The sequence below is a fragment of the Mus caroli genome, unplaced genomic scaffold, assembly GCF_978045245.1.
Source record: "Mus caroli unplaced genomic scaffold, Mus_caroli_1 scaffold_6, whole genome shotgun sequence".
Classification (NCBI taxonomy): Eukaryota; Metazoa; Chordata; class Mammalia; order Rodentia; family Muridae; genus Mus; species Mus caroli.
Window position 1 is genome coordinate 16,640,473 of NW_028227261.1, and position 23,022 is coordinate 16,663,494.

The 23,022-nt window shown below is 50.8% G+C and overlaps 1 protein-coding gene and 1 pseudogene across 1 annotated transcript; one reads left to right on the forward strand and one right to left on the reverse strand.

Moving 5' to 3' along the window:
- Positions 1–1,499: 1,499 nt before the first annotated feature.
- Positions 1,500–2,331, reverse strand: LOC110293098 (small ribosomal subunit protein uS5-like; annotated as a pseudogene).
- A 7,114-nt stretch (positions 2,332–9,445) lies between these two features.
- Necap2 (NECAP endocytosis associated 2) lies at positions 9,446–21,768 on the forward strand. The gene is made up of 8 exons (XM_021159671.3): positions 9,446–9,572; positions 12,823–12,923; positions 14,297–14,401; positions 14,487–14,568; positions 15,443–15,551; positions 17,817–17,994; positions 20,010–20,094; positions 20,676–21,768. The coding sequence occupies exons 1-8, from the start codon at positions 9,481–9,483 to the stop codon at positions 20,722–20,724; spliced, it is 801 nt and encodes a 266-aa protein (XP_021015330.1). The 5' UTR covers positions 9,446–9,480; the 3' UTR covers positions 20,725–21,768.
- The last annotated feature ends 1,254 nt before the right edge of the window (positions 21,769–23,022 follow it).

Here is a 23,022-nt window from a genome sequence, read left to right on the forward strand (position 1 = left end):
GTGTCAGCTATGGAGAATCACTTCTGGGAAGCGGAGTCTGAGAAGCTGAACTTAATTTCACTTAGTTTTATGAGCAAAATGAAGACTGAATACAAAATGGCTAGTTATGTTAAAAGGAGCAGGCCTCAACAGGGGTGTGTGTGTATGTCCGTGTCCGTGTGTGTCCTGGGTCCTCTGCAATAGCAGCCAGGTTCTAAACTGCAGAGCCATCTCCCCAGCCCTGTCTCCACTCTCTTTTTCTGTCCTAACTTGGGCTCTTCATTAGCCAAGATGCAAACTCACTGTGTATGGCTACAAAGCCTCTCTGGAGAAAACATGGCCAAAGCCTCTCTGTCTATTCATACTGGTTTTATTCTTTTTTTTTTTTTTTTTTTTTTTTTTTTTTGGAGACAGGGTTTCTCTGTGTAGCCCTGGCTGTCCTGGAACTCACTTTGTAGACCAGGCTGGCCTCGAACTCAGAAATCTGCCTGCCTCTGCCTCCCGAGTGCTGGGATCAAAGGCGTGTGCCACCACGCCCGGCTTATTCTTATTTTATAGTGAGTTTTTTTGTTTGTTTGTTTTTGGTTTTGTTTTGTTTTGAGAGAGGATTTCTCTGTGTAGCTCTGGCTGTCCTGGAACTCTCTTTGTAGATGAGACTGGCCTCGAATTTACAGAGATCCGCCTGCTTCTGCCTCCTGAGTGCTGGGATTAAAGCATGAGCCACCACACCCACTTTATGTGTGCTCTCTTGCTTTCTGCATTCTAGCTACAAGTCTCTCGTGCTCTGTATGGATTGCATTGAGTTTCTCCTGTTACTTGGACTGGATTTTCGAAGGTCTATTATTTGAAAAGCGACCCTAATTAATGTTGCATAATTGCTTTTTCTTTCTCTCTGACAGTGTCTCATGTATCCCAGGCTAGCCCTAAACTCACTAAGTAGTCCAGGATGACTCTGAACCTTTGATCCCCGTTTCCACAACTCCAGGGCTGGATTCTGTGGGCACCCAGTGCCCTGCTCTTTCTCTCTCTCGTTGTTTGTGGTTTTAGAGTCCTAGCTAAGAACATATCTGATTCTGTTTATTGTAATGTAAATCCCCAAATGAGATTTATGTCTAGTTTTTCCTTCTATGAGCCACGTGGTTTACTCTACCTTTAGCCCTTTGCCCCTGTTGAGTTTGTGGAGTGAGACAGAAATCCAAAGTCCTTTTTTAAAAAAAATGTTTATTTACTATTTGATAGAAATAAAATCCAGGGGGCTGGAGAGATGGCTCAGTGGTTAAGGGCACTGACTGTTCTTCCAGAGGTCCTGAGTGTTCAATTCCCAGCAACCGCATGGTGGCTCACAACCATCTGTAATGGGATCTTATGCCCTCTTCTGGTGTGTCTGAAAACAGCTACAGTGTACTCATATATAAATAAATCTTTTTTTTTTTTTTTAAAGAGAGAAAGAAAGAAAATCTGGTGGGTCATTTTCTTTTTTTAACAGGCTTAATTCATTTATTTTTCTTGTATAAAATCCCTTATGTGGTAGCCACAGCTGGAGCCTGGGTCCTCTGAACAGAGACTCTGGGGTGGGTTTTCACAAGATGATCCGTGAACTCCTGATAAGGAGACTTGGTGAACACAGTCTTTTCCCAGAGGTCGGGGGAGGGGGGTCAGGCAGCTGTAGGTCTGGGAGATGACACCAAAGGTGGCCTTGGCAAAGTTGCCTAGGGTGGCAGTGCAGCCTCTGGCTGAAGTGTAGCCCTCATCTATACCAGCCATCATCAGGAGCTTCTTGGGCACAGGAGCAGAGACAATGCCAGTATCTCTAGGGGGACAGGGATGAGACACACCAGTACAGAGCCACAGTGGCCTGTCTGTCACCTTGCATGGAACAGTGTGGGGCTTGCCAACCTTGTTCCCCCAGTAGCCTCTCCGCACAGGGACCGTGGAAAGTTTGGCCAAGATGATGCCCCCTCGGATGGCAGTGGCAACCTCCTTGGAGCACTTAACACCAAGACCAAGGTGACCATTGTCGTCCCCAATAGCGACGAATGCCTTGAACCTGGTCCGCTGGCCAGCCCCCGTCTGCTTCTGCACTGGCATGATTTTCAGAACTTCATCCTTTAGGGATGCACCCAGGAAGAAGTCAATGATCTCAGACTCCTTAACGGGCAGGGAGAACAGGTAGATCTCCTCCAAGGACTTGATCTTCATGTCCCTAACCGGGAGGCCCAGCTTGGTGACGGGGATCCACTCCCTGTCTTCAGCTTTACCTCCATGAGCCCTGATGGCCCCTAAGACCACTGCTAAATCCTCCTAACCCTGCCCCCGCCCCGGACCTCCCGCTGCACTGGAGTCATCTGACATTTGGTGTTTTCCCCGAAGAAGGTGGTGGTTCACTTTCAAGGATGCCTTGAGCCAGCTTAGATCTTGCTACAAATGAACAGAAATGACCCCATAAACACTACTACCTGGGCATGGTGGCACACACCTTTGATCCCAGCATTCAGGAGGCAGAGGCAGGTGGCTCTCTGTGAGTTCCAGGCCAACCTGATCTACAAAGTGAGTTTTAGGATACTCAGGACTATAATAGAGAGACCCTCTCTCAGGGGCAGGGGTTGAGAGGAGAAAAGGAAAAAATTCTTAGCAGATGTTTTAAAGATGTAACTTGAGAGACCCAAAGTGCTTCATATAGCTAACACAAATGAATTCTTCCTTGAGGCGGTCCATACCCACACTTGTGTATCTCTTATCCTCTTCAATGTATCATATATATGTATGTATATGTGTATGTATGTATATATGATGTATATATGTATATAGTCTATGTGTAAAATATTTCTATTATTTTATGTTCTTAAGTTTCTCTAACTCTCTTACTTATCATATTTTCATATTTTTAAAAATCTGTTGTTTATTTTTACTTTATGTACATTGGTGTTTTGACTGCATGCATGTCTGTGTGAGTGTGTCAGATCCCCCTGGAAACAGAGTTACCAGCAGGTCTGAGCTGCCCAGTGGGTGCTGGGAATTGAACCCAGATCCTCTGGAACAGCCAGTGCTCTTAACCACGGAGCCATCTCTCCAGCCCCTTTCCACACGTCGTTGAAAGGCTTTTGGCCTGCTTCCTTAGTGGTCCCAGAACCCTTCCCTTCACGTGTCTCAGCGTTGCTCTTTGCCTGTGCGGACGTTCTTGACTTGAAGTCAGCAAGAAACAAAAATCACATCCAGAGAGGGGAGGACTTCTTTCTTTCCCTCCCTATATCCCCCTAGTTTTCATGTCTTCTCTGCCTCAGCATTTACATAAAGTGAGATAATACTCAGCTGTTGAAAGGAATTAAATTGGGCTGGAGAAATGGCTCCGAGTGTAAGAGCACTGACTGCTCTTCCGAAGGTCCTGAGTTCAAATCCCAACAACCACATGGTGGCTCACAAACACCCGTAATGAGATCTGACGTCCTTTCTGGTGCTTCCGAAGACAGCTACAGTGTACTTATTTAAATAAATCTTTGGGCCTGAGCGGGCAAGGTCAACCAAAGCGAGCAGCGGTCTCCAATTCAGTAGGAAGGCTGACAACCATCTATACAGCTACAGTATTCGTCTATATATTAAATAAATAAATAAATAAATAAATCTTTAAAAAAAAGAGAAAGGAATGAAATTAAGCCACATGCTTCAATATGGATGAGTCTTGAGAGCATCACAGGAAGTGACGTTTTGCAGTCAAGGGTTGTATGATGATGGTTTACATGGGCTGCCTAGAGCAGGCAAGGGCACAGGCACAGAAAGCAGGGTGGAGCTTATCCGCAGCTGAGGAGGCGGCAGGAAGCCAACGGTTACTTTGTATAAGGTTGCTGTGGTAGAACTTGCAGTGTGATTATGCAGCAGCATCATGGACACAGTTCCTGGCACTGAGCAGTACACATAAGATACTAAAAACTGGCCACAGTGGAGCTAAGAGATCCTGTGTACTTAGATGCCTGAGGCCCTAGGGATCAGTATCCAGTATGGAAAAAAAGTTCAAGTTGTCTGATGTAGGGCTGGAGAGATGGCTCAGCTGTGAAAGGTACTGGCCGCTCTTCCAGAGGACCCAGGTTCAGTTCCCAGCACTCACAGGCTGGCTCATGACCATATAGGTACCTCCAGTCCCAAGGGATCTGACACCTTTTTCTGACCTTGTTAGGTACTGCAAGCACGTGGTACACACATAGACATGTTGGCAAAACATTTATACTCAGGAGGCAGAGGCAGGCAGATCTCTGAGTTCGAGGTTAGCCTGGTCTACAGAGCAAGTTCCAAGACTAGCAGGAAATACATAGAGAAACCCTGTTTCAGAACCGCTACACACACACACACACACACACACACACACACACACACCAATTTAAAATTTAAAATTACAAAATATTGGTATGTATATTTTGTTACCATTAGAAGTCAGCTGATATAGATGGACCTCAGCTGGTAGAGTGTCTGGCGTGCATGATCTGCAGACTGCATCAATGAGACATGGTACACATCTGAAGTCTCAGCACTTGGGGTGGGGGGGGCAGGGTTATCAGAAGTTCAAAGGCAGCCTTTGCTATGATGTACTCAAGCCAACCTGAGTCACATGTGCGCCTTACCTCTCTCTCTTACCTCTAAAAAAGTGGGAATTTAACTCTGCTGCTTAGGCAAGTACTAGGCTGTAGGTTGGATCCCTAGCACTCCTCCCTAAATAAATTAGGTTAGGCTATTCCTATTATACAGAACTTACAGAGTCCTTTCCCCCCCCAAAAAAAAAGGGGGGGGAAGGGGGGAGCAAAGGGAGTTGAGTGTGTTCAGGAAATCATGGTTTGTAATTAGAGTGCCCCAGAAAAGACCAGGCACACTGTAGCTGCTCAATTAAAATAGGAGTGCTAAGAGAACGATAGAAGAAGGAGATTTGGAATTTAACACCATGTTCCTTATTGTATGGGGAATCCACCTTAAAGCCGGAAGTGGTACACTCGGGGACAGGAGGATCAGGTGTTCAAGGCTATCTTGAGACACTTGAGACCCTGCCTCAACCCTACCCCAAACCAAAAGAAAAACAGACAAGATCAGGTCACACTGGGAGTTCTTTTTCTGTTTTGTTTCTTTTAAACAGGGTCTTGCCTGTAGCCCCTGCCTGTCCTTGAACTTCCTATGTAGACAAGGCTGGGGCAAGATAGAAAGGAGGTCGTGAGGAAAAGAAATGAACCTTTCACTTGGAATCCAGCTGAGTCCTCTCACTAGCAGGGAAACAAGAATTCTAGCACAACTACCAATGGCTGAGGCCTTGAACCCCTCCCCCACCAGCTCTAACCCACTTTTCTAGGACTCTCACCAGAAACCCCCATTTATAGGGGAAGGATGTGTACAACACCTTTTTGTTGTTTAAAAAAACAAGCCGGGCGTGGTGGCGCACACCTTTAATCCCAGCACTCGGGAGGCAGAGGCAGACGGATTTCTGAGTTCGAGGCCAGCCTGGTCTACAAAGTGAGTTCCAGGACAGCCAGGGCTATACAGAGAAACCCTGTCTCGAAAAACCAAAAAAACAAAACAAAACAAAACAATAATAAGGGTGCTGGAGAGATGGCTCAGAGGTTAAGAACACTGACTGTTCTTCCTGAGGTCCTAAATTCAAATCCCAGCAACCACACAGTGGCTTATTCCTTCTTCTGGTGTGTCTGAAGACAGCTACAGTGTGCTTACATATAATAAAAATATATCTTTAATACAAAACAAAAACAATAACAAAACAAAATCCCAGACATTTGATCTTCTCAGTGAAGACTCTGGAGCCAGATAGTGGAGTGTAAGCCTTCAAGCTCAGAGAAGCAGAGAAAGCACCCAGCCGAGCTTCCTACTTGACTTACATCCCAGAAGGAAAAAGCCTGTTCTTCTCCACACCACCTTAAATACCTTCAAGTCTAAGGCTCTCCTTTCTACTGCCTGTGTTTTCTTAGGTTCACTTCCTGTCAGCTGATGCCTGCTCTGCCTCTTGAGCTATGATTGATTTTATTTAACCCTATTTACAGAGCGCTCTTGGATTAAAGGTGTGTGCTCGGGCTGAGCCGCACCACCACAAGAAACAGGTGTTTTTTTCCAGTCCACAATTTTGGGGTTCACAATGTGGTCATATATTCTGAAGCCTTTTTGTGGAATAAGCGTGAGTCCTGGCTTCGTGTCTTGTCTATGTCCAAGCTGCTGAGCCATCTCTCCACTCCCCAGACTTGCTGCTTTGGGGGCCCAAATTCAATTCTCAGAACCCACATGGCTACTCACAGTCATCCATAAATCTAGGTTCAGATGCCCAATATTCTGGCCTCCACGGAACACGTGAGGTACACAGACACACGTGCAAGAGAACACCTGTACACATAAAATAATTTTTTTTTTTTTTGGTTTTTCGAGACAGGGTTTCTCTGTGTAGCTCTGGCTGTCCTGGAACTCACTCTGTGGACCAGGCTGGCCTCGAACTCAGAAATCCACCTGCCTCTGCCTCCCGAGTGCTGGGATTAAAGATGTGCGCCACCACGCCTGGCTTAAAATAATTTTTTAAAAAAGAGAAAGCATTGTTAAGTAACCTTTTAAGATATAACTTTTGAGAGAGCAAAATGAAACATTTGGCAAATGCTAAGACTGTTACTTTTGACTCTCCCTTGGGGGGCCACATACCCTTGGGTATTGGGTATGTCTTAATTTTCTGCAGCTTTTATTTACACCCACATTCATGCCCTTGCCTGGCGCTCACTTTTCTCAGTGCCTCTCTTTTTTCTATCCCTTGTCCTTAAGCCTATATTAGGTTTGTTATTGTTGATGTTGTTGTTTGAGCCAGGGTTTCTCTGTGTAGCCCTGGCTGTCCTGGAACTTGCTCTGTAGACCAGGCTGACTTCGAACTCAGAGATTCACCTGCCTCTGCCTCCTGAGTGCTGGGATTAAAGGCGTGCGCCACTACGCCCGGCTCTGAAGTTATTTTCAATGTTGAAGCCACAAATCCTGGTTTAGGTTGAGCTAAGGTACCTAAAAGATGAGGGGAACACCTAGGACGGCTGAGGGTGACAGTACAGAGTCTCATCTTTGTCCCCTCATTGCTAAAACTGATGCTTCGAATTTGTAGCCATCCTCCTGCCTTTGCCTCCCCACACTGGGATTGCAGGCGTGCTCTACCATATCCAAGTGGGACTTCTTTTTTTTTTTTTTTTTATTCTTCAGCTGACTGCAAGAGGGTTTATTGTACAAGAGCTACACTTGGCCACAAGAGAACAGAGATAGTCCAGAGTGCCGGGGGTCCAGGGCAGAGGGCCAGCGGGACTGTTTTGGTTGTAAGAAAGGCGGTCATTTCTCCAGGCGATCGCGGCGAGGTGATGTTCCAGGTCTACTGAGACTCATTACCGATGGCAGCACACAGTCCGATAGCTTGTTCCGGCCCTCAGCATCCCTCACTTTTGCTCCTGCAGGCGTCCTGGGTGCACGGGCTGGCTTACTTGGACCTCTGCCTCATCTTTCTTCTCTTGCGCTTCAGCCTGTGCATTCTCTTCTTTCGCCACTTCGCTCTCATGGCGCAGGAGTCTCAAGGAAGATGGCGCTAAGACCGAGAGCGGGACTTCTTTTTAAATGACTCATTTTACTGAACTTCAGTTTGTAGGCTCTAAAATACAACTCTCACTTCAAGGAAAACGGAAACTCTTGGTTTGGAGCCATAGGGATGGTGCTGGAGAAGGAGCTGAACATTCCCCATCTGGATCTGCAGGCAGCAGGAAGAGAAAGACACTGGGACTGGCTTTGACTTTTGAAACCTCAAAGCTCACCCCCAATAATATACTTCCTCCAACAAGGCCACACCCACTCCAACAAGCCACACCCACTCCAACAAGCCACACCCACTCAAACAAGCCACACCCACTCCAACAAGGCCACACCTCCTAGTTCCTCTCAAGTAGTGCCAATTCCTAATGACCAAGCATTCAAATGAGCCTATGGGGGCCATTCCCATTCAGACCACCACAGTGATGAAAACATAGTTATAAACCGAGGCATTAGCCCGGCCATGGTGTCGCACACTTTTAATCCCAGCATTTGGGAGGCAGAGGCAGGCAGATTTCTGAGTTCGAGGCCAGCCTGGTCTACAGAGTGAGTTCCAGGACAGCCAGGGCTACACAGAGAAACCCTGTCTCGAAAAACCAAACAACAACAAACAAACAAACAAACAAACAAAAACAAACAAACAACAACAAAACAAAACAAACACCAAACCGAGGCATTTTCCAAACCATTGGTGGAGACCTCAGGCAGGTGAGTCACCGCAAAGCCGGGAAGTATCATTTATGGCCCTTACTTGCTATCTGATGACATTCTTAGCCTTTATTGGTGAAAGCTGGCATTTGGACCTTCCAAAGGATTTACCTAATATCACAAGGATCTTAGGTCACATACAGAGGGCCAATAAATGGCTATTTAAGATAGCTCAAGATAGCTCAAAATCAATTCGGCTCCCAATCTGCCTTATTCTAGCTTTTCACAAGCGATCAACCTCGTGGAAGGATTAGGAGGTGTGTCCTCGTTGGAAGAGCTGTGATGGGGGTGTGGTCTTTGAGTTTTCCAAAAGCCTGTTATCAGGCCCGGGTCACTGTCGTCCGTGCTCCCCTTCCTCCCCCCACCCCCACCCCCAATCCCTCTGTGCTGTGGCCCTTCCACCCCCACCAGGATCATGACATACAGCTCTCAGCTGCTTCTCTGGTATCACGCCTGCCTGCATGCCGCCATGCTCTCCCGCATGCTAATCATGGACTAAGCCTCTGAAACTGTAAGCAAGCCCCCAATGAAAGGATTTCTTTTTTTTTTTTTTTGGTTTTTCGAGACAGGGTTTCTCTGTATAGCCCTGGCTGTCCTGGAACTCACTTTGTAGACCAGGCTGGCCTCGAACTCAGAAATCCGCCTGCCTCTACCTCCCGAGTGCTGGGATTAAAGGCGTGCGCCACCACGCCCGGCAGGAAAGGATTTCTTTTTGTAAGTGTTGCCTTGGTCATTCATAGTGTCTCTTCACAGCAAAGACAACCAGGAACTTTGGTTCACAACTTTGATTTGTACTCCTGCTGCGCTAAGCCACTGGGGCCTTGCGCACATAGCCGGTTATAAAAAGTTGTGGAGCGAGATTCCTCCAGAAGCCTCTGAGAACTTTCTGGGATTGGCGGGGACGAGGACATTCCGTCGAGAAGGGCAGGGCTGCAGGGCATCTTGCATATCAGCCACCCTGGTCTAGGGTATAGAGTTTGAACTACAACCAGGTTCGGGATTAGGCTCAGATCAGCGGCATCTCGAGCTTCTCAGGTCCCACAGCAGCAGAGATCAATCGCTTCACGGTCTGATCTGAGGCGCCCGGCAGAGGGCACTCGGGAGCGATCGGGGGTTCCCCCGGAGCTTCCGCTCTAGACAGAACTTGGTCATAGAGTCGCATGACTTCCTGAAGGGGCGGGGAAGAAGCCGGAAGTCCCGAGGGCTCGGGCGATAGAGATGGAGGAGAGCGAGTACGAGTCTGTTCTGTGTGTCAAGCCGGAGGTCCACGTCTACCGCATCCCGCCGCGGGCCACCAACCGTGGTTACAGGTGACCGTTCCTGGCTTAATCTTCCCGTCCCCCGCCCCGTCATGCACTGCGGAGAACGAGGACGGGTTGTCGGGTTTAGGGGCGGAAAGGATGGAGCCCTGTGGCTACTTTCATTGGGGCCAGACTTAGGAGGGGTCGCTGGCCATGAGCCGTCAGCGGGACGCCGGCAACGGTCACAGCCAGCTCCTGGGGACCCGAGAGCGCAGTGGGTTCCCTCGGCAGGCTCTACCGGTCGTGTCACAGCGCTAACCGACAGTCGTGACGGGACCCCAGAAACCCTGACACCCGCGGAAATCCCCACCGGGAGGGCACGGGGGGGGAACCCGGCCATCTGGGGGACCCGTCCCACGAAGCCCAGGGACGCCGTTCCATCCCCGGCTCTTCTGACCCCAGTTTCACCCCTGATCACAACATACTTGCAGCTGGGAGGACACCGTCGCCCTTGTCTTGAGTGAGCGTCGCCTGAGGCAAATAAACTCAAATGCCTGTAAACACACGGAGTGTCTCCGGAAGGGAACCCAGGACTCTAGTCTAGGAGAGGAGACCCAAAGTTGGACACCTTCCCTAACCGAAAAAGAGGAAAAACACGTGGTGTGTCTTGTGCTCTGTGGTGGGGTGTTGCTACTTAGGCTGGGTGGCTCTCAAAGGCGATGGGTGTCTGCGTTGTTTGGAAACAGGAGGTCGTCGGGTACCACAAATGTGTTGGAGGGCCAACTCCATCAGCCCTTTGCGCTTGTGCAACACAGGCTCATAGCAAATTTTCCAAATGGGTATCTTAGAACACTTAACTGTGTCGGTGCGATGATTTTTAAAATAATATTAAAATGACAAGAATGGAGGTCAGCAAGCTACAGCTGCCTGTGCTTGCTCTTGCGTGTCTGGGTGTGATGCGGGTGCATGCAGAAGCCACAGGAGTTCCAGCCAGTGTCTTGCTTTCTCCATGTCCATTGTTCCCTTGAGGTGGCCCCTAACTGAAGCTGGGGTTGGCTGTTTTCATCTAGACCAGGTGTTCAGCAAGCCCAGTGAACCTCCTTTCTCTGTCCCACCCCACACAGTGGAGGGTCTACAGGTAGCTGGAGCCAGACCTGGCTTTTAGGCGCTAGAGATCCAAACTCAGGGCCTCAAGCTTGCTCATCCGCACCCCGCAGCTGTCTCCCTTTCCTTTCTTGTTATCAAACCGGAGATTGGCAGTCTACCCATATCTGTTGGGTCTTCGTTCAGTAGACTAGGGTTAGCTTCTCTTGGTCCTCCGGAGGGTGGGGTCACCAAGTATCCAGCCAGGCTGGTTTGATACACAGGAAGCTGCCCACCCTGCACTTAACCTTTCAGGCTCTCCTTAGCCTGAATCTAAAGCCCGCGGCGCCAGGAAGAGGAACAGAAACTGAGCCTGCTGCCTTGTTAGCTGAAGATGTACATTCGTGTGGATCTGCCACAGCTGCCGGCTAGAGTTCTAGAGAACTGACGGTGGCTTTGCTTAGAACTTCCCAGAAAAGCCTTCTGGAAGTACCCATGGCATTTGCTGTTCAGGGGTTTCTCTTTGCTGCTGCTGCTACTGCTGACAATGACACTGTTGCCTTCTAAAGGAGCCAAAGAAGGCATTGACGAGGGTCCTCGTTCCCTCCTACCTGGAATACAGCTGAGAATATCCTTCCTAGCCGCTCTTTCCTCCCCCGGACCCTCATGCACTTTTACGCTCTTTCTACCAAAGATCCTGTCCCTCTGTACTCCCTCCATGGTCTCAAGGGTCCCCCAGCCGGTTGCTCCCACTAGCTTGGCATCACAGTGCCTTAACAGACACAATAGGCCCGGAGCTGCTTCCTCTATGGACAGGAAGCTGGGAAGGAATTCCCACTTGGGTGAAGGTCTGTGGTCTTTAGCATAGGGGCCAGCAGCAGCGGCTGCGTGTGGGGGTTTTGAATGCCAGCACGCTCCAACTGCCTGCAGTTTTGAATGGCCACAGGCTAAGAATAGTATTTTGGACAACTTGAAATGACTGGTGATTTTGAAGACTGTTTCATAACGGAACAGTTCCGAGCTTCGGATTCTGAGGACTTGCTGCGGGACAGCCATGGTCAGGACAGCCTTGCCAAGAATAGCTATTACAGTTTTCATTTTTAAATTTACTTTTTGTATATGTATGGATGTTTTGTCTGCGTGTATCACATTTGTGGCTGGTGTCTGAGGAGATCAGAGGGAGCCTGCAGGACTCAAGTTACAGACCCTTGTTAGCTGCTAAGTGGATGCTGGGAATCGAACTCAGGTCCTCAGATAGAGTAGCCAATGTTCTTAACTACTAAGCCAACTTTCCAGCCCCTGTAACAAGGACTTTTTGTTGTTGTTTTTTGTTTGTTTGTTTTTGGTTTTGGTTTTTTGGTTTTTCGAGACAGGGTTTCTCTGTATAGCTCTGGCTGTCCTGGAACTCACTTTGTAGACCAGGCTGGCCTCAAACTCAGAAATCTGCCTGCCTCTGCCTCCCCAGTGCTAGGATTAAAGGCATGTGCCACCACGCCCAACCAGGACTTTCTCTTTTTAAGTTTATTTACTTATTTATTGTGTTTATCTGTGTGGACACATTACTGTTACATAGATGTGTACTGTGTCTGGGCACATTGCTGTCACATCTGTGTGTAGTGTGTTTGTGTGGGCACACTACTGTCATATCTATGTGGCAGTCAGAAGACAATGTGGGGACTTGTCTCTTCCCATGATGCCACACACCTTTAATCCCAGCACTCAGGAAGCAGTGGCAGGTGGATCTCTGTGAGTTTAAAGTCAGTCCGGTGTACAGAGGGAGTTCCGCGCCAACCAGGGCTACACATTGAGACTCCATTTCAGAAGAGAACTGTTTAAATCACATTTGTTGGTGTGTATCTGCATGCTGGTGTATGTTTGTGGTCTGTGCACGTGTGCTGTTGTGTGAGTGGCCTTCAGTGAACAGTTTGTGGGAGTTGGTTCTCTCCTGTTCTGTGGAGTTTCAGGGATCGAAAGCAGGTGGTCGGCTTGGCAGTGGTTCCTTTCCCTGCCCCACCCTCTCACCAGCCCCTGCATGTGGCACAGCATCAGAGTGTACACATTTTTTCCCCATGTCCTGCTACAGCATCAGAATAGTCCAGTTGGCCAGCAGAGGCTGTGTGGCCTGCGGTGATGGAGGTTTGCCAATATTGCACCCTTGAGCAGGCAGCCCCTCCCCATTCTCTTTCCCGGCATGGGAGGCATGGAGCAGGAGGCTTAGTGTCTTTTGTCCTCCTAGGGCCTCAGAATGGCAATTGGACCAGCCATCGTGGAGTGGCCGGCTGCGGATCACTGCAAAAGGGAAGGTGGCCTACATCAAGCTGGAGGACAGGACCTCTGGTAAAGGCTCAGGACATGAGTTAGGCTAAGATGCCTGAGCTGCCCCCCCTCCCCTTCCCCCGTCCCCCGTCCCCGGTCCCTGGTCCCCGTCCGTCGTCCCCGTCCGTCGTCCCCGTCCCCCCCCCCCCCCCCCGTCCTCCCGTGGATGAGAGAGACTGCTCTGGCCAAGCCAGGCTGTTCAGAGCCATGGCAGGACCATTGCTGCAAGATAAAGGCCTCTGGGTGCATCCAAGTGCCGACGTGCAGTGCTGGGTGGGCTAAGCTTAAAGAGACTGCAGGCTCCAAGGCCATCTGTTTTCATTTAGGTTGTGACCCAGCTGCTTCTGAGACACTGGACTTAGCCAGTGCCTGTGGTCATGCTTATAATCCCAGAACATGGGAAGACCCTTTCTCACACAACAAAACAAGGGTGCATTTGATCCAACACAGAGGGCATTGTTAGCGTATCTTTGAGTGTGAAGCCCAGCATAAAAGCTCCTGGCTCAAGCCAGGCAGTGGTGGCACACGCCTTTAATCCCAGCACTGGGGAGGCAGAGGCAGGCGGATTTCTGAGTTCCGAGGCCAGCCTGCTGGTCTACAAAGTGAGTTCCAGGACAGTCAGGGCTATACAGAGAAACCCTGTCTTGAAAAAACCAAAAACAACAAAAAGCTCCTGGCTCTGTGGTCTTCGCTGTCTGCCTGGTCTCTGAAACTAAACTAAGCTACTGTATTTTAGACGCTCTGCTTTCTTCAGGGCCTGCTGGCTCCTCTTACAGTCCTTCCTTGGTATTAGGCCTTTCTGGGTGTGACATATCTGTGATGGCCCATCACCCTCAGGCTTAGAGCCAGCCACAAATAGATAAATTGCTGAGCCTGGGGGGGTGGCAGCCCTAGCCTGCTGTTACTGTGTGGGCACGGAGGCCCAGTGTAAGTGGAGTTTTTAATCTTTAAGAAAAGCAAAGGCTGGCATGGCCTTAATCCCACCTGGAGGCAGAGGCAGGTGGATCTCTGAGTGCAAGGCCAGCCTGGTCTATGTAAGCGAGTTCTGGGGCAGCCAGAGCTACATAGTGAGACCCTATGCCCCCACCCAATAAAATAGCCCTAAAAATGGGGGCTATTTGAAAGTAGTCTGATTTGGAAAGCCTTGTCAATTAAGTAAGAACTGTTGACATTGTGGGCCTGTGGCCTGTAGCCCTCTGTGGCTCTGCTTTTCCCTTGGTTCCTGCTGGTGTTGTCCCTTCACCAAGAATAGATTGCATCAGATCCTGGAGTAGGCTTTGGCCATCTGCCCAGCTCTCCTGGTGTGGCTTATAACAGGAAAGCCCTAGTAGCATCACATAGCAGCACCAGGCTGGAGGGGCGTCCAACTCACCACCCCCACCCTGGCCTTACAGGGGAGCTCTTCGCGCAGGCCCCCGTGGACCAGTTTCCCGGCACCGCAGTGGAGAGTGTGACAGACTCCAGCAGGTACTTCGTCATCCGAATTGAAGATGGAAACGGTACGCGTGGGTCTGCAGGGCTCTTCTGAGCAGAACCATTGCCTCCGGAAACGGGAGACTGATGGGTGTTACTCCCACCCCCTAGGGCGGCGTGCTTTTATTGGGCTTGGCTTTGGGGACCGAGGAGACGCCTTTGACTTCAACGTGGCATTACAGGACCATTTCAAGTGAGTGCTTCCTGGGGACACAGATCGTTGTCTCCTCTCTTGTTCCCTGGACAAACTGCTCTTCCTGTTAAGATGTCCAAAGATGCTTTTTCTGCTAGTGCCGCTCAGTCCTCTTCCAGGTGGCTTTCTCTGCTCTGTGGGTTCCCAAGGCTGTGTCACCTGGCCTAGCCTTCTTGGTGTCCCTTCTCTTCCTCAGCAGCCCCTGAGCTGCCAGAGTCCTTGTCACGTCCTTTATAATGTCACAAGTGGGACTAACATTTCCAGGTCACTTTGCAGATGTTTTGGTGTCCTTTGTGGAAGGACAGACAGAGCATCCTCAGGGCTCTGCCTCTGCTGGTAGATGGACCGGGTCTGGCCGTTTGTGTGGACACCCCTGTCCCATTGGCTGCCAGCAGCATTGTAGGAAGTTAGGAAACGCTATTCGGCCCTTTGCTTTTAGACCTGTCCTGCCTCTGCACAGGAGTGTCCAGGGAGGAGCCAGAGGGAAAGGCTCTCACACCTGGGTGCCATGTGTGAGTGAGCTTTAGTTCTTATCAGTGTTTAGAACTTAGGGTCTAAAGCAATCCCCCTCAGCCTCCCTCGTGCTCTGACCCGCTCTTTGTAACAGTTCCTCATGGGATGCCGACTTCTAACCATAAAATTATTTATTGCTACTTCATAACTACTTTTGCTACTGTTATGAATCATAATGTAAATATCTGTGTTTTCCGATGGTTTTGGATGCCCACCCCAGGAGGTCATGACCCACAGGTTGGGAACCTCTGGTCTAAACCGTCGTGCTGATGAGGGAGCTGATATCTGTGCAGATGCTGTTGTCAGTGAATGCGGGGCAGCTGCATTCCTGCCTCACTGCTCTCTCCCTGGCCCCCCCCAGGTGGGTGAAGCAGCAGTGTGAGTTTGCAAAACAAGCGCAGAACCCAGATGAAGGCCCCAAGTTGGACCTGGGCTTCAAGGACGGCCAGACCATCAAGATCAACATCGCAGTGAGTCCCACCCTCACGCGGCTCTGGGGGTCACGGGTTTATAATGTGGCCCATGGGTTGTAACTCTGAAGCTACCCAGCCCAAAGCTTCCCAGCCCCACCCCCTTCCCAGCTCAGTTCCGTCCATGGAGGTAGGTAGAATTGACCCAGCAGCTGACCTCATGGCAGGTTCATCCCGGGCACCAGGCCTCTGCTTCCATGACATTCTAAGTTGAGCGGAGCCTATACAGATGTGATTGCAAAATGGCAGGAGACACTACAACCAGAGCGTGCCCTGGAGCTAGGGCTTCTGAGGGGGAAACGCATGGCCCATAATGCAGGAACCCGAAGACTTTGTGGAAGCAGTGACTGAGGGTGGGCGGGCGTGAGGGAGCAGGAGGACCACTCAGGACCAGCACTGGTGTTTCCAGCCTGGCTGTTGGAGTGGGTCAGGAGAATCTGAGGGCTTATCTCAAGCTGCCTTGGCCTCCTGCCTGAGTACGGAAGCTTTGGGAGCGCTCTGGGATAGAAGGCAACGAGGAGGAGGATGCTGGGAGTCTTGGGCAGCTTCTGCTGATGGTTTTGTCCTGGCTTCTCGAGTCTTCTTCCTGTGTGGCTATGCATACAGCATCCCCTGCCAGCTCTTGTCGAAGAGAAACAGGTTACCAGACATGCCCTCTTCCTGGCTGCTGGAGTGGAGGGGGCAGTGGAGTTGGGAGGCATTTGGGGGAACCACGGACCAAATGGATCTGTACAGAGAAAGTGTGTGACTCTGAAATAATGCTTTTCTTCTTTACTTACCATTTCTTTCTCTCTCCTGCTTCATGCTGGTGATGGCTTTGGGACCTTGAAGTTGGCCAGCTGGCCCTTGAGAGAAATGCAGGTCCCATCCAGTGGACTGGTGGCACTGGGATTCTTTCTCTTGCTTGGAAGAAACTAACATTTAATGAGCGTCAGCTGTGGGCCAGGTAGTGTTTTTCAGGTGTTCTCATATGACTTCAGCCTTTCCCTTTGTAAGAGATGAGAGAGTGAGGCACAAGCAGGAGGGGACTTGGCCAGGGTAGGAGAACTGGAAATAACTGGCCCAACTGGGTGCATGTGGAGGATGCTGGGACTTCCACCTGTGCTGCTGCTGTGGTCACAAGCAGGGACCGCTGTCTCCATCAGTGTGGCTTGCGCTGGTTTCCGGCTCACTGCTCCGTTATGTGTACTGAGGTGTCATGGACAGAAAAGTGCCAGGATGCTAAATGCAAATCCAAACCTAAGGGCTGGGAGGCTGTCAGATGGCTGTCGGGAAAACGCTTGCCTTGCAAGCGTGAGAACCTGGGTCTCCCAGACCGACATAGGCATGCTGGCGTCAGTAGCACATGCTTATATAGTCCCAGCAGTAGAGGACAGAGACAGGAGGACCCCTGTGCTCGCTGGCCAGCCGTCCTCGCTAACTGCTGAGTTCCAGGTCAGTGATGTGTCTGAAAATGACACTCGGGTGACCTGTGGTCTGCACACTCACATGCACCTTCAGCCACATGTCTGATACACACACACACACACCCTACACACCTTAAAAAGCATGGGATTTTCCTAGGTCAGGAAGTAGAAGACTGAGCCCTTTCGTCTGTCCTGCCCTGACTTCCAATGCTCTGGATTGGGTCTGTGCTTCACTTCTGTGAGTTGTGTGGGAGACTGACTCTGATATATGCTCCCCTCATTCACTGTCGTGCCATTGTTCCCTGTGGTTGGTCCCTCTGCGATGGCACATGCCATTGTGCCTGTGCTACCGTTCATGTGTCTCACTGAGGATGGACAGTGGGGGAACTCCATCCGGGTCAGCTCCAGATACTGCTGCTGTGAATGGCCAAGCGCCTGTCTTTGTTGCTCACGAGAGGATGGGGCTGCAGAACCCTGTGCTGCACTGTGGACGCCTTTGGCTGCTTCGGCAGAGCGCTCTGTCCAGCTTCCCTTGCCCCACCGTGCATGAGTGCTCTGGCTGCTCTGTCCTTGTTAGTCCTCCCCAGTCGATACTCGGGCAGTTTGTGGGATGGAATGGTGTGGCTGCAAGCCGGTGTGTGCTTTCCTGTTGAGATGTGAGACCAGTGCTGGGTTTGTTTAACCCTGACCATTAGTATTGGTGCTAGATAGGAAGTCGGGGTGGGTTGGCTATAGCTCGTGCTGCTGCAGTTTGGGACGTCATTTGCTGTGCAGGTGTTGAGGACTGGAGGTCCCCGTGGGTCCCCAGTGCATCGGACTCTGGCACGGTGGCTGACTTGCACTCTTCTTTTCCATTTAGAACATGAGGAAGAAGGAAGGAGCAGCTGGTACCCCAAGAGCCAGGCCCACCAGCGCAGGAGGGCTGAGTCTGCTGCCCCCTCCTCCGGGGGGCAAGAGTTCCACCGTCATCCCTCCCTCTGGAGAGCAGCTGTCTGTGGGGGGCTCTCTGGTTCAGCCAGCAGTTGTTTCTGGTTCAGGTGAGTGCTGTAGTGACTTTTCCAGCCACACCTGGCAGCTTTGTTTCCAGTAGTGCTATGGCATCCTTCTCTCACTTGCTTTGTGCCTGTGTGACCAGATGGTGGCAGTAGAGAGCATCTTGCATATACTTGAGGGCCTTGGCCTTTCTCCATTCCCTTCAGGGCACTTGTCCTGGCAGACAGTGACCATGAGGTCATCAGTATGCCATGGTCTCTTCTCACATGTGATGGGAAAGGTGAACCACAGGTGCACGGGCCAAATGTATGGGGCCCTGATCTTCTCCATTGCCGGGGACCTGGAGAGGCTTGGACTATGAAGGGAGTCTAGGAATGGTAGCATTCTAGGTAGAGAGAGGAGCGTGGCCAAGGCTCCCATTCTTAGAGAGGTGGATGCAGCTTTCAGTGTGCCATTGTGAGCAGGAGAAGCGAGGCGAGAGACCTAGTATGGGCTCCTGGTCCACCGTCAGGTGCTGGGAAACTGAGAGGCTGCTCCCAGTTGGCTGGGCTGAGGACCCCGTACTGCCTCCTCACCAGGCTGGGAGTGTCCACACTGGTTTTACACAGCCCCGGCAGCAGGTTAGGAATGACCGCATTTAGGCAGGAAGCCTTCCCGTGCTCCTGGTTCTCAGTCTCTGATGTTGGCGCCTCTCTGTGGAAGTCAGGCTTCCGACCTCAGTCATGGGAGGTTGGTGAGGAGAGTGCCAGAGTTGAAATTAACCCCTGCCTCGTATCCGGAAATGGCTCTTCTAGCATTATGTTCAGAGCATGCTTGCTGGACCACTGGCTTAGGCATCGCTAGGGACAGGAGCGAAAGCCTGAATGCTTAGGTCATTCTTTTTTTTTTTTTTTTTTTTTTTTTTAAAGATTTATTTATTATATGTAAGTACACTGTAGCTGTCTTCAGACACTCCAGAAGAGGGCGCCAGATCTTGTTACGGATGGTTGTGAGCCACCATGTGGTTGCTGGGATTTGAACTCTGGACCTTCGGAAGAGCAGTCGGGTGCTCTTACCCACTGAGCCATCTCACCAGCCCTGCTTAGGTCATTCTTGTGTGTGTCTCAGGCTTCTCTGGTTCCCGGTCCCTGCCTGAGTGTATGTGGAGAATTAGGTCCCTAAGACAGCTAGGACACGAGTGCCTTGACTTAGTCTGGATGGAGTACCGTTCTGTGGAACAGGTGGAACGTGCCCTTAACACCTTCATAAGCCACAACAAAGCTGAAAACCCGAATGTAGCACCATTCTGTCAGGACCATTTGTACTAGGGACCCTTGCTCTCTGTGGCTTCCACCCCATGCTCAGGGCCTGCAGTGGGCATGCTCACATGCTCACTGAGCAACCGTCCTGTCAGCCTCAGGAGAGATAAGAAAACCAACTCAGATGGCCTGCACAGTCACACAGCTAATCGTGCCCTGCCCTTCCAGGGGCTGTGCTGAGGTTCAGATGAGATAACGCATGCTCAGCACTCAGCAGGCTGTCAAGCGCCCCCAGCGGAGACCTTGGTCTTCTCTAGTTTCCCAGCCCAGAGCAGAGGAGAAATGGCAGCGTGGCCATTGGCAGCATGGGAAAGGCTCCAGGAAGCTGAGGAGGGTAGGGGTGTGTGTGCAAGGTTGGCTACCGTACGGCCTCGGCTGGAAGGCTCTCCCTGCAGTGTGGCCTGCAGCTCTAACCAGTTGATCCACACAGATCCAGGCCTTCTGGAAGGAGCTCTTGGTTTGGGGGAGGCATTCTTCACCCCAGAAGCCAGGGCAGGGCACAAGTGTGACTCTTTCCCTGGCACCTTTCCCTCCACCTTATATGTAGCTCCTGCTTTCTCTCTAGGGGCCACCAAGAGCATATGAAAAAGTTGGTGGCAATGTGGCCCTCTTGGAGTTGTTTGTTCCCATAACATGTCTCCTTGGGTGGCAGCTGCCCAGCTGGGGTCCTAAGACTGACCACTTTTAGTGAGACCACCAGAAAGATGTCTCTGACTCTCTGTTTCTTTTCTCCCTCTCACTGGACTTGGGGACATCACTAGGAGGTGCCACAGAACTCTGGCCACAATCTAAGCCTGCTGCCGCTGCCACTGCTGATATCTGGGGAGACTTCACCAAATCCACAGGGTGAGGAGTGCAGCTTTCTGGGCTGGGTGGGGCCAGAGCTGTTCCCCTGAGACCCCAGGAATTGCTTGTTGGACCTACTGACAGACCAGTTCTGATTAGACATTTTCATAGCCACAAGGCAAAGCCCTGCCTTAGGTGTCATTGCCCTGTGCCTCTAAAGGCTTTTCACTGTTCCCCACTGCCTGAGCCCTCCAGCCCCAGACCTGTCCAGTTCTCACCAAGTGTTGCCCTGGGTCAAGAATCAAGACCCAGATTTTAGACCAGGACCATCTTCAGGGAACCTTTGAGGCAAGGCCTCTCCTGAGCTTTAAGTCCTGTCCTTGGGTCAGTGTAGGGCAATGCCAGGGTCCTGTTACCGGGTCTGTGGGAGGCTCTGGAGGTGCAGCACAGGTCTATCTGCTGTAAAGGAACAGACAGCTGAAATCCACACACAAGCCAGGTCGGATCCTCTAGCCACATCTGCTGCCTGCTGCTGTGGGTCATCTGGGGACTGCCTGCTCAGAGCTCCTGCCCCAGAAGATGCCTGCTCCCTCCGCTCTGCCACAGCTGGATACTGCCACTCTCCCTGTCTTTTTTCACAGGTCCCCCTCCAGCCAGTCTCAGCCAGGCACCGGCTGGGTCCAGTTCTGACCTGCACAACCTTTTCCTCATCCTGACCCACGGAAGGTGGCAGAGTGCTCCCTGCCTGGCCCCTGGCCCCTGGCCCCTGGCCCCTTGCCTGTCTGGCTTGACAGCCTGAGCACAAGAAGCAGTAAGTTGGCACCTTGCCACACTGTTGGTTGGGCCCAGGTGCTGCTCAGCCAGGAAACAAGAGCAAACACTCCAGGGCCTACAAGCCCATCGCCCTCCTCACTGGAGACACCCAGACCTGCCTTCCTCCACCAAGAGATCCTTATTAAACACAGCCCCCAAAGCACAGAATGGATTCAATTTGTGGCCTGGGTTCAGCTCTGGCTCTCCAGTTGGCAGGTGTCCCAGATTTGTTGTTGGACAGAGACCTTCTGCACTCTGTCAATAGTAGCCTTTGTCTGGTATCTTCCAGAGGAGTCCTTCCCGAGGGCTGGCAAGTCTTTGAGCTGTAGCTTGAATGGGCTGTCGGGGGACACTGGAAGGGATTGAGCAGCTTTTTGAAAATGTTAATACATTACTCTGCTAATATGCTGACCTGCACTAATGCACTCCTGTGAGGGACCCCCCCCCCCCCCCATGGCGAGGGCCTCTGCCTCTGACACACCCTTCTCGCTGCCCTGAGCCCCGGAGGTAGCCGTGGGAGGCAGCCTGCATACCTGGAAGCCAGCTGCACAGTGCTGTGGGGGAAACGGAAGCGTTACAGACCGGGCCAGGCTGCCTGGCTGCTGCTCCCTCTGGGCTCATAGCTGGCCCACTTGACGGTCCCTGGTGGCTTCTGGAGGGAAGCTGTACCTCTGGATACATTTTTCTTTTCCTTCAGAGACTGTGACAGAGGGAGCTCTGTCTGCTGGAAGTTCAGGCCACCAGGAGTAGTGATTTGTAAGAAATTACTGTCTCCTCAGTGAACCTCCTAGTTTCTTTATAGACTTAACCTTCCCTTCAGTTAAAAGGTTTCTTTTTCGGAGGGCCTAGACTGTGCTGACCTTGTGTGACCAGAGTTTTACAGATGGAAAAAACAATAAATGTGTTTACTTCTGCACCACATCTCAGACGGATATGTTTTTGGCATCGTGGCTGCTCAGCTCCTGGGTGCCTGGGCATCCTGTCATCCAGAGGAGACGATTTCACTCTAAGACTAAACATGGCTCTTACCGTGTCTAAGGAGTCACTGGTGGGCACCCATTGTGGCACAGAGCCTCCGTGCACAAAGCTGTGGAGAACCTTGTCTCTGCAGACCCATCACACAAGCCCAAGTGTGAAAGGTGCACAGAGGCCAGGCAGAAAAGAGGTTTTAAACAATGCTGGGGGGGTGGGTATGGGGGACTTTTGGGATAGCATTGAAAATGTAAATGAGGAAAATACCTAATAAAAAATAAATTACAAAACAAAACAAAACAAAAAAAACAATGCTAATACCTGAAGGTCCTAGCCAAGAGGCAGCTTTATGGCCACAGTGTCTGGCCACCAGTTACCAGCATAGGGGAGAAAGGACCAGGGCTGCAGGATCCTCCTGCCCTCTGACAGCACAAGTGGCCTGGGCCCATTTGAGTGATTGCCCTCTCTCTGTATGGAGAGTGAAAACTGGAATGTGCAGACCTACCTCCCTATAACTACAAGTCTGCCAGGGTGGTAGTGCCCATCTTAGTTCCAGCATTCAGGAAGTGGAGGTGGGAATATGGTGAATTTCAGACCAACCTGGACTGTGCAGTGAGACTTGGTATCAGGAGCATTTCAGAGCTGGAGAAACGGCTCAGCATCTAAGATGTACACTGGTCTTGCAAAGGCACCCAGGCCAGCAGCTCACAGCTGCCGTTAACTCCAGCTCCCCTGAACGCTTGCACTTGTGGACACACACAGACACATAACTTTCTGTGGACTTTTATGTGTATGGCTGTTTTCCTGAATACATATGCTTGTACACCACATGTGTGTCTGGTGCCCAGGGGGGACACAGAGGGCATCGAATACCACAAGACTAGAATTACAGACAGTTGTGAGCCGTCAAGTGGGTGATGGGAATTGAACCAGAGTCCTCTGAAAGCGCTGTCAGTATTCTTAACCACTGAGACTTGTCTCCAGCCCTGCTTAATTTGTAAAAATATTCTGAGGTTGGCACTTGGCTTCTGGAATCAGACCAGGGCTCTGGATCTAGGACAATGCCTTGTTGGAGGTATGACCACTGCAATTTTTTTTTCTGTGTGTCAGGTGTTTTCCTTCTATTTTAAAATTTTGGTTTTTGTATATGAGAATATTTTGCCTCTGTGTCCGAGCAGCACGTGTGCCTTGTACCCATAGCGG

Coding starts and splice junctions, on each gene's coding strand:
- Necap2 (XM_021159671.3), top strand. CDS start 9,481: ATGGAGGAGAGCGAGTACGAGTCTGTTCTGTGTGTCAAGCCGGAGGTC. Junction 14,569..15,442: donor GCATTACAGGACCATTTCAA/GTGAGTGCTTCC, acceptor GGCCCCCCCCAG/GTGGGTGAAGCAGCAGTGTG. Junction 17,995..20,009: donor AGCAGTTGTTTCTGGTTCAG/GTGAGTGCTGTA, acceptor GGACATCACTAG/GAGGTGCCACAGAACTCTGG.